The sequence below is a fragment of the Palaemon carinicauda genome, chromosome 9 (assembly GCF_036898095.1).
Source record: "Palaemon carinicauda isolate YSFRI2023 chromosome 9, ASM3689809v2, whole genome shotgun sequence".
Lineage (NCBI taxonomy): Eukaryota > Metazoa > Arthropoda > Malacostraca > Decapoda > Palaemonidae > Palaemon > Palaemon carinicauda.
The window spans coordinates 112,406,181-112,418,615 of NC_090733.1; the positions used below are offsets into that span (position 1 = coordinate 112,406,181).

Below are 12,435 nucleotides of genomic sequence, written 5' to 3' on the forward strand. Positions count from 1 at the left end.
TTCTCTACATATGAAAAATCCAATTTTCGACGGCAATTTAAAGGACTTTTCAATTGCGTAATATACGTGACTTCCGCAGTTGCCAGTATAAAAAAAAAAAAACGAACACTGAGCCCTGCAGAACATTTCACTGCGCGAAAAACAGAAAAATAATTGGATATCCACTAAAAAAAATAAGTCGAAACCTTGCTGAAAAGTAGCCTGGCGTCAAAAGAATTAGTAGTATGAGAAGAAGAAGAATAAGGAGGAAATGAAAATCGGAAAAAAAGACAGAAAACTTGTCAGAGGTCTGCCAGTCTGGTGCTTCTAATTTATGAAGTCGGTTCCCAAGTTTTTGAGAGTCTCTGGTTTCCGCATAATATTTCAGCTGATTTACGACTCTCACATCATTTTCTTATTCGCTTCGAGTGGGGCCTCTCTTTTGGGCTCATTCCAGGTTTGCTGCTGGAATGGAGAAAATTGTTCCAGGATGTACGTGATCTACCAGGCGCTGAATATAGATTAGATGAGGAGAACTTCGCTGAGAGTAATAATAATAATAATAATAATAATAACAACAACAACAACAACAACAACAACAACAACAACAACAACAACAACAGTAATAATAATAAGAATAATAATAATAATAATAATAATAATAATAATAATAATAATAATAATAATAATAATAATAATAATAATAACTACAGCTTTTTACCTTAGAGAGGACAAGTCAAAGTGTTAACGCATCTGTTTAAAAATTCTTAGGTGGGACGTTGGATTGCCTAGTCGTCACTAAATACTAATCAGATGAAAAGTTACTCAACTTTATGGATTGTACGACCAACAGCCTACATACGTATACACACATACGCACACACATACATGTGTATACTTACATGTATACATATATATATATATATATATATATATATATATATATATATATATATATATATATATATATATATATATATATATGAATATAGATAGATAGATAGATAGATAAACGTGAAGATTGAGTGATTGATTTAGATTTCTGACATCGAAGGTCATTGATGACGATATCGTCCATTATATACAGTATATAACATTATATTAAATATTACATATATACTATATATAAAACATAAAACGTAAAGTTTTTCTACAGGAACGCAAATGCAGTGAGAAAGCTCAATGAATAAATAGCTCTCATAGTAAAAGAATAATTTTACGAGAATATTAGGAAACAACGTATGCCTCCGTCACTATTGTGAGCAAAGATTTGATAAGTACGAAACAGTTGGAGGAATCATCACACCTTCGGGATGCTTATGGAAGTGGCTATTCAGCCCGAAACATGGTAGTTAAAAGGTAGAAGAATGGAAATGCACATTGAATTGGTCCAATTACAATTGAGATGTTGCACTGCAGAAGTGGTAGTGTGCCAGGCTAGGTGACCCAAAAGATGAGGGAAATGTTCTGAAGGAGTTTGTGAAAAGAATAATTATACCTGAATTAATGTATGGCTTATATAGGGACCTATGAGGAACATAGGGGCACAATATTACTTAGTAAACCAAGAAAGTTGTTAAGTAACATTGAAATTAAAAAAGTAGGATCGATGACAAAAAGATTGATAAGGGAAGTAAAGCGTGTTTAATTTTTAAAGGAAGATAGTGTGTGGAATTTTTGTTAGGGAACAACTGTATGTTAAGTTGAAAGTAAAGCGCAAAGCTATATAAACTACAAAAGCATTAAAAAAAAAAACTGTAATAGAAACGTTAGGGAAGCCATTTCAATAACGTATGGTTTCTTGGATATACTGTTGAGAGCGATGATAAGTATTTATGTTACAAGTGAATCACGTAGAGTATGTAGGCAGAAGAGTGGGTGGATGATTTGGTGTAAAAGTGCAATATATACAAGGGTGTATCATATCTCCCTTGATATTCATCATCTTTATGGATGTAGTGATGCAAGAATTCAGGGAAAAGACGGTAGCTGTAAGTAAGAAGCTGTCAAAAAAGAAATGATTTGCCAATGATATGCAGAATAGCTGATATGGGCAAAAATCCTGTACTGATTGTGGACAGTGAAGAGAAAGTTCAAAACTTGGCTAGTTTCAAAGAGTATTTTGAGGTAGTTCAGTATGTGGAGAAAATGGATGACAATCATCATCATCTCCTCCTACGCCTATTGACACATAGGGCCTGGGTTAGATTTCGCCAGTCGTCTCTATCTTGAGCTTTTAATTCAATACTTCTCCAGAGAAGAGAGAGAGAAGGATGACAATAGGTTAGTGAAAAGTGTGTAGTTAAAAGGGGTAGAAGGGCAGGTTGGCCTAGAGAGAGTTGGGAAAACGAAGTGAATGACACATTGGAAAGGAAGCATGCAAGATAGGGTTGAATGACGCATTGAGTGTAGCGGGGTTCAATACAATGCTGATAGCTTCCTGTGTAGATATATGAAAGAGATTAATATCATGTAAGTTTTACTACACAACAGGTTCATTCACGATTTAGCATTTGAATGAATGTGTCCGTGACTATTTTGACTTTTCTTTCCGGAGTCATCCATTGTTAGCGGAAATGGCTTATTGTGCGAATGTGCGTAAAATCCATGCGCGCATACTTACGCATCCATGCATATGTATGAGAATTCATAAGCGTCCCTGTGCATGTGAACGGATGTCCCCAACATTGCGGATAAACGTTATGGATATATGCGAAGCGTTACCGACTGAAATGGCCGACGCACAGATGAAAACAGTTTATTTTGTTGTTGGACTTGATTGACAGTTGTAAGTTAGCTTCACGCAAAGCAATAACATTCGAGATCTCTTCCGGATCAATGTCACTTTGCTTGAATATACCCATGTTGGAGACTTCTATTTTTATTATTGCAGCTGAAAGTTAAATATTTATCATTTATAGAGGTTTCTCTTTCAAAACTGTTGCACGATACATTCGGATTACGTATGTTTTACATGTCAAAAAATCACTAGAGACAAACTGATATTTTCATCTTTATGGCCATCACGAAAAACATAAATGTTATAATTATACAAACATGGAAGGATGTTCTGTAAACGAATGGCACTTGAAACGCAAATAAGTACCAAGTTTTAGAAAAAAAAGAATAATCAACTATGAAGCACTATTCAACAAAGGTCAATCACGTTGAAAAGCATTGCAAAAAGTAATGATATATAGCAGGTTTTACTACTAATATAATCCTGACCACCTTTTAAAAAAAGCTATTGTGACATATTACATTACTAAATCAGCTGTAAAATACATTAAAAATGCTTAAAAGCTTGATCATAGAACTTTAGTAAAAATAAAATAAAAATAATAATGATGAATAAGAAAAAGGATGGTCTATAAATTATTTTGGAAATCTTTCAATCTAAAATTACTATACACTTGTTTCACTTACAGACTCTATATTAATATTTTTTCTTAAATTACGTTTTGAACACATCATTATTCGAGAAAATCGGGCAAGGTCCTATAATAATTTTGGAAACATTTTTAGATATCATTCTCAATGACAATAAAAGCATCCTCATTTTTCATCACATCCATCCATAATAGAAAACGGTACATGGTCCTAAAATCGTTTTTGGAAACCTTTTCATAAAAGTCGAATCTTTTCCACTGACTTTGCGATATGTCAACAAAGGCCTGAATAGTGATGTCGGCGCTAAAGCAAATGAAAAGGGTCAGTTGAAAGCATCATCAAGAATTTAGCTTCATCAGATTCACGTTGGCAAACAAAGAACGAGAGATGAGGTTTGTTGTTGTTGTTATGATGTTTTTTCTCGAAAGAATACTGGATAATTGAAAAAAAAAAAATCATAAAAAATAATTGAATTATAATTACTGAGCATTTGTAAATTCAGTTTTTTTTTTTTTTTTAAATACTCCTTTTTTCCTTTCGAATAATCATAAAAAAATATTCAAATTATAGTTTTTCGAGATCAGTCTTCTTAAATGCTCCCTTTTCTTATCAAAAGACAGGTTCATACAAAAAAAAAAAAATGAAGCAATCGAATTATGATTTTTGAGTATTTGAAAAATCAGTTTTCTTAATACACCTTTCTATTAAATGACACCCGATTCCTATAAACCAACCCCCGCCCCCCCCCCCAAAAAAAAAAAATCGAATTATTGATTTCAGTATTTGAAAAATCAAGTTTTCTTGGTGCTTCATCGAGTTTCAATGGAAATGAAAAGGCAACGAAGAATAATGAAAAATATATTCTGTTGATTACAAACAGCGTATTTCAAGAAGTAAACACGATCAAGAATATTGGTAAATATATTCAATAAATTACAGATCGAACATTTACGGAATCATTGTTTTGTAACAGTTAACTTTATTGAATTTGTAGTGCGCCATGTTTATATATATATATATATATATATATATATATATATATATATATATATATATATATATATGTATATATATACATATATATATATATATATATATATATATATATATATATATATATATATATATATATATATATATATATATATAAACGAAGAACAAATCATACTGACGAATTATACAGTTTATACTACGTATAGAATTACGTACTGCTGCAGTAGTAGTAGTAGTAGTAGTAGTAGTAGTCGTAGTAGTAGTAGTAGTAGTAGTAGTAGTAGTAGTAGTCGTAGTAGTAGTAGTAGTAGTAGTAGTAGTAGTAGTAGTAGTGCCATTTTTTTTATTGTTTGCACAGGATCTGGTTACTTTTGCATATAATAAGGATTGTATTCGGTAAATTGAAGTTCGAGATCCAATAAAATCAGTATTTTATGATGTTCCGTACATGGTCTGATTTATTTCCAAGATTAATGCGTAATCCATTTACTGAAATCGGATTTGTGTTTTAAAATACACTAAAAAAGAAGATTTAATAAATTAAGACACTTTTTTTCCTTTTCTCTATGATTAACTAAGAGAGAGAAAAAAAAGTAAAATTAGTCTGTAAGATTTTATCTACAGTATATTCTTGAAAAAAAAAAAATCCTTATATTAGGCATTGTTGTCTTAGTACACCGATAATGAAGAAAAATAAATAATGTTAACTTTAAATAATAAAAAAAATTAATCAATAATAAAATTTGATCTAATGTAGTTCATGTCACCCGAAATACTAAACGAAATCCCTCCAGCAACTGTAACTATTATGAAGTATGTAACAAAAAACCCTCATATATATCTATCAAATTATCCATTAATATATTTTATATTAATGGATAAGAATAACCTCATAGATAATGAAAACGTAAAGAAACAAATCGGAATAGAAGCCCCAGAGGCAGTGTCGTACCTACCAGGCATCGCCGGACAGCATGGCCCAGGCGAAATGTTGACCCAGGGACGGCGAACAGTGGTGCCCCTTCATGCATACCTAACAATCACAAATATGAGTGAATGTTGCCGCTGTTGGTGCCTGCACTCTGATATTGCAGCCGGCATCCTGCTTTTATGTTTAAATTAAGCCCTCGTTTTAGGGTGAGCCCCAAAAAACTCGCCAATTTATCGCCTTTTTCTTTTGAAATGCGTTTTAACGTGAAATACTTTCCCTCCCTTCCTCTTTCTCACCCCTGACACCGAGCTACCTCACCCCTCCCCCTGCACCCCTATTTTGGAGCATTGTTTCGGTGGTGAGGAGAGATTGGATTCCGTTTTAATATTCCTCTATGGGTAATGTTAGGGAACGGAGATAGCCAGTTTATTTTGAATGTTTAAATAATCAGATATTTTCATAATTGAAAAAACTATATATGAAGAAATAAAATTGTAAATAGTAGTAATAATCATATTAATCATAACCAATAAGTTTATTAGCATTATTATCATATTGTTATCATTACTATTATCTGCACATATTCACATGGAACAACTAATTTTTAAAGTACTTTAACACCAATTTGAACATAATTTTGTTCTCGCTCGAAATCTACAATTACCTCAACTTAATTATTTCCATAGTTCTTTCGAATTCGATGTTACCAGACTCTCTCTCTCTCTCTCTCTCTCTCTCTCTCTCTCTCTCTCTCTCTCTCTCTCTCTCTCTCTCTCTCTCTCTCTCTCTCTCTCTCATTTATACATGGAAGTATTTATGCATACTCAATCAAAATCATACGATCAAATGATTCACATTCATATCACCTTACAGCCCTTTTACTATAGTAAAAATGAAGCGAACTCTTTTGGTGGTTATAAAACTGCTACTTCATTATTCCTTAAAAAAAATTACCAAAAACACTTCCTAAAGCTAAAAATAATAATAAAAGATAATGAAGAAAAAAAATATTGTAAAACTAATTTTTTCAATATTTTTAAAATAGTCTACTTTCCCTTCAAAAAAAAAAAAAAAAAAAAAAAAAAAAAAAAAAGGTAAAAATCACTGGTCCAGCTAAAAATATATTTGCCTGTGTAGCGTAAATCAAACTACACTGATCAACTGATATTTCATTCATACTCTTTTTTTTGTTTGTTCTCCCTTTTTGCATGAATGGGATACTACTTTGTAAATGGGATTGTGGGAATAAAAAGTTTTAAAAAGGTAAATGAATCCAAAATTTTAAGTCCTGATAAGGTTTTTTAAAGCAAGGAAATAAACGTTTTTCCTTTAAAAACCAGGAAATAATAATAATAATAATAAAAAAAAAATATTGACTTAAAAACGAGAATTACATGGTTCCTTTTTCTCCCGGAATCGAGACACTGCCAAAAGATTTCTTCTAATCCCAACAAAAACTAGAATCTAGACGTATTTTTCTCTAAGAAACAAAATAAATATGTCTTAAATACCGTCTACGGACATTTCTTCGACCACAGTTCTTCGAAAAACAAAAACTTCGAAGCATTTATCTTCGACAGATTAATTTCTTCGAATCACCAATTCCTACTAATTTTCTTGGAAAATAGTTTAAGCAGTTCACTATTGGAATCACCTATTCATACTAGTTTTAGAAAACACACACACACACACACACACGTGCGCTATCTCTCTCTCTCTCTCTCTCTCTCTCTCTCTCTCTCTCTCTCTCTCTCTCTCTCTCTCTCTTTGAATAGCATTACATCACAGTGTAAGTGTAAGCACCCTACTTGAAGATGGCCAAAGTGACCTCAATTACAGTATTTCCCTACAGTCAAGAACAGTATCTAACCAGTTCTTTCTTAATTACGATCAATAGACTCCAGGGATTACTAGTAAGATTACTATTAACAACGAAAACTCAGCACATTGGCTGTCTTTGATAACAGCAAGATTAATTTCAAAAGTTCTGGACTGGACGGTCCTCTTCCATGGAAAGAAACCAAAGTGAAATTTACGAAAGAAAACTGATTATTTGACAAATGTAAAGTTATTAGGCGATAAGGAGGTTGGTTTTTGTCTGCAACGCAGTAAGTGAATAAATAATAATAATAATAATAATAATAATAATAATAATAATAATAATAATAATAATAATAATAATAATAATAACGTGATGAATGGGCTAGCGTTACGCCATGATCAAGCAAAGCTGTACTAGTCAGGGACCCCCTACTATGTTGGTTTGCTGTGAGCGATCAGACAAAAATCTCCCACCATCACCAATCCGCAATGACCAGCGTAGTGATGAAAAATTATCAAACACCACATTATCAAACACCACATATGAATTGACTTGTCCAAGGCCTTTGTCCTTCAGCGGACTAGAAACGATTGAATTTTTTCTTGTTGTTGTTACACTAATAATAATGATAATACTACTACTACTACTACTACTACTACTACTACTACTAATAATAATAATAATAATAATAATAATAACAAAAAAAAAGATAATGAAGAAAATTAACAGATATGTATACAAATAATAAATGTGAATTAAAAGATTGGGGTTCCCGGCAAAACGCTATTGCAAACGAGTACGTTTTAATGCTAAATAAACCCCATTCCATTAATTCGTAACAGACAACATCAAGGCAAGAGCAGAATGATTGACAGGCCAGACATTACAAACTAGTAAAGATAGGCAGATTAAAACCAAGAGACTAAATTTATAAGTAAACGTTAATAATATTGTCGAAATAAATGAAATCACAAAAATAATTCAGAACATATATTTTGAAAAAAGAAATACATGTATATATACATATATATAAATATATATATATATATATATTTATATATATATATATATATATATATATATATATATATATATATATATATATATATATATATATATATATATATATATATATATATATATTAGAAACGAACGTCTCATGGTTTGAAAAATTTTCCAGACGTCTCAAAACGAACGATTTACTCTTTGTGTCTTCACATTTACATATAAGGAAAATCTTAAATATATTTAACTGCACAGACAGATATGAACACACCAAGAAAATATCTAACTGGCATAATACTATTGAAGAATGCGTATCAGGAAAAACATCTTTACGCAAGTAAGCGCGCGCATCGGCGTATAGTTATTGAACCCGCCACTGAAAGTCACTGCGTTGCAAAATGTAATTTAAATAAGGAAAGAATAAGATAAACAACTGCCCTTCTACGCTAAAGTTTTCCACTAAAATCACGACAGGAAACTCGTATCGCGAGGGACATCTATGTGAATTTGGGGGGTCTCAGGGAATAGATTGGGGGTAAGGGGGGGTTAAGGGTTAGGGTGTAGTAGGGGGTAAGGGGAGGGGGGTGGAAAAAGTATTTTCCCTTCTCCGGCCCTTAAATATTGCTGACTCTGACGCCTATTGGCTACAAATATCGGCCACAAACTACGTCAATCCTAGAAGCAATTTGGATTTTTTTTTTTTTTTTTTTTATCATAGGGGGCGATTGCTGTGCTGATAAAAAAAATGATGATTTACATGAAAAAGTTACAGCCTAACGCGTACACTAATACTTCATAGCTTCATTAATAAAAGCTAGATATCAAGATGTCAATTAAATAATCATGCGATGCGATGAAATCTAATGTCTTTTTTTTTTTTTTTAATTACATTGTTTTGACTGCCGAAAAATATATAATTGCAACTTCTAACGCCTGTTTTTTTCCGAAAAATAACTTTCTTATGATTAAAAAAAAACTGTTATTACATCTTATAATTTAAAAAAAATCTAATTTCATTGAAAAATTAAGCATTATGGTTACAAAAAAAAAAAAAAAAAAAAAAAAAAAAAAAAAAAAAAAAAAAAAACAATAATCTAATTCTAATTCGAAAATTGCGCGTCAGGGTAACCAAAAAAAAGATAAAAATAATGATCTAACTTCAACAAGAAAAAATCTATCTGATGGATTGAATTTCTGCAGTTCAAGGATGTACAAAATGATACACACATACATATTAAAAAAAAAAATCAAATCTAGTCACAAGAGGGTATAAGAATCTTGAAAGTGACTCAAAATCACTGTACACAGCATTGTGAAGCAAAACTTTGAAACGATATGAAATATGAGATTAACTACTGTCTCACTACGCTAAAGTTTTCTACTAAAATTGCGTCAGAAAGCTCGTATCGCCAAAGGCATCTATGGAAAGGATAGGTGGGCGTCCGATAGAACTGGTTGTGTGGTGTGGGTGTGGGTGTGGTTGGGGGGGGGGGGGTACGGGAGTGGAGAATATAAAAATTGTGGTCAAAATGTAGAGAGAGAATACTAAAAATATCGGGCAAAATTACGTCAATCTTGTAAGCAATTTAGTTAGTTTTTCTTGACGGCAGTGATTGCTGGGGCAGAGAGAGAGAGAGAGAGAGAGAGAGAGAGAGAGAGAGAGAGAGAGAGAGTTTTAAAGTGCTTTTCCGAAATACTACTGTATAATATATATATATATATATATATATATATATATATATATATATATATATATACATATATATATATATATATATATATATATATATATATATATATATATATATACATACATACATACATACATACATACATACATACATACATAAATACACACACACACACACACACACACATATATATATATATATATATATATATATATATATATTTATATATATATATATATATATATATATATATATATATATATATATATATACATATATATATATATATATACACACACACACACACACATATATATATATATATATATATATATATATATATAAAACACAATAATTTATGAACGTTTTATAATAATATACTTTGGAAATAGGCTCAGAAGGCTTGCTTCATCTTTATCACCATTCACTTTCCTTTTTATTAAGCATAACGAGATCCAATTTTTTAAAATTCTAATTCTGCTCATTATCAAAAGTTTCCTTCGTCCCAACTCTTTGAGGATATGAGAAATTTAGCAATGTTTTACTTCTAAAACTAGTCAGTGCAAATTAAAACTCCGTATTAATAACTATAAGAAAAGTCAATCAAAATCGTTCGACCATAGAACCTTTTTATGTTATATAACAAAAGTAGCATTTAATGCTCGACCAGTAAAGCAAATGAATCTTTAAGAAATATACGATATGCAAAAAGACGCCTTACAAGAAAAACGACGAAGATAGAGGGACAATTAAAAAATGAAAAACTAAAATGTTTTTCGACTAAGACCACTTGGGAGGATATTGATGTGACGGGTTTTGATCATCACCTATTTGAGTAATTCTCTTACTTCTAATAATGAAATAAAAAATAAAATACACAATGAGGAAGGAAAACGGGTCTTGCATGAGGTTGATAGGTTATTCTCTTAGTTTAATATATAAGACCGGCATTTCATTAAATAATAAGGATATAATCACTACGTTAAGGTGTCGGTAAATAGACAGATATACTGCAAACATAAGTTGCCGGATATTAGTGAAAAACTCTACGAACACAGACCATTATTTTATATAGTTTTTCACGTGCGAGACAAAACAAAAACTCATACATACATTCGTATGTATTATCACAATATCAACTTATACAATCATCGTAGAAAAAAATATATGCATACTATACACAAAGCATACACACATTCATACGTATTATTACATTATCAACTTAAACAATCATCATAGAAAAAATATATTCATAATATACACAGATAAAAAAGACAACGGATACAAATATGTTCTGAAGTTTATTAAAAACACATCACAATTAATTTAGCGGAACGACAAGCATAAAAACGAAGTAATGTTTGCTAACCTGTAATAATAATCTTTTCAACATAAGCCCCAAGATCGGGTTACGCAGCCTCTCATACTGCAAAGGGGAAATTTGCACAACGATGATCATATTTCGGTGATGTGGTTAATGGCAGATTAAATATCGTTCGGCAAAGCAGGGTCAGGGTAACCCTAACGATGCTATACTACGCAAATGTTTTTTATCTAATCTCCTAATAATGCTGGGATACAATATATTTATGATGAAAATTTTGGCGCATATATATTTCTTACTGTTCTAAGCCACCGATCCATTCGTGTTCTTAAATGGTTTAAATTCACTCGTGAATGACAGAGGCATATATACAACTTGGGCAGAGGCAAGGAACAGTGATAATACCAAAGAGACTAACCATATATACATATGATCAGAGGCCAAACGCCCGCTCCACCCAATCGAGGACCAGGCAAGGAATAGTCTTGTCTATTCTGTCTGCATAAAGTACCCGTTTAACTTGAAGCAAAATACCAAAATAAAACTAAATGTGATATGGTCCCCATTGCAATATTGTTGTTGTTACCCAAAATTGAATAACCTCCACTAAAACTTTCTGATGACCAAAACCTCGAATGAAGCTTGAATCTAAAACTTTCTTTGTTATAACCTTCAATTATTGCATATTCCTTAATCCGCAAGGGCCGAATCTAGTTCAATCTACCGTTAAAATTTTGCCTTTGATGTCATAAATCCAAAACAAAAGAACAACAGTAGGTCAAGTACTCACTTGTATTATCGACCCTTCAAGGTCCGGAATACTAGTCAGGGTTGCCAACATGACTGTAGTCCCCGGCCAGCAGAAGGAGTTGAGATTGATAAATCTGTTGGGGGAGATCACAGTATCATTACAGATCTGTTAAAAATGATAATCTCATTACAAGATAAGAGTATATTTCCCTCACTAAATTTTTTAATAATAAATTGTTCATTCCTCTTCATAACAGTACACTAAGACAATGTTTCCCTTGTAAGAAACATTGAGTTTGAACCCTTGATGTATATCATTGGAATTACAGATAATTCGATAACAATGAGCTATTTGTAACCCAAAAGAATTAATGGAACTTTAACAACAATTTCAGTCTCTTCCTTATGTTTTATGTCCTTAGTCATGTCTGGGGTTTGGCCATTTTCATCACCGCACTGACCACTGTAGAATGGTAATGATGGGAGACTTGTCTGATCGCTCAGAGCAAACCAAGCTATCATGGGTGGCCCTTATTAGTACAATTTTGCT

The 12,435-nt window shown here is 31.8% G+C and overlaps 1 protein-coding gene across 1 annotated transcript in view; it reads right to left on the reverse strand.

Annotated features, from left to right (window-relative positions):
• Sobp (Sine oculis-binding protein) overlaps positions 1-12,015 on the reverse strand; it is a 431,796-nt gene extending 419,781 nt beyond the window's left edge. The window contains exon 1 of the mRNA XM_068380191.1: positions 11,926-12,015. Coding sequence (XP_068236292.1) covers positions 11,926-11,976 — 51 coding nt within the window. The 5' untranslated portion in view covers positions 11,977-12,015. The remainder of the gene's footprint in view (positions 1-11,925) is intronic.
• Between the last annotated feature and the right edge of the window lie 420 nt (positions 12,016-12,435).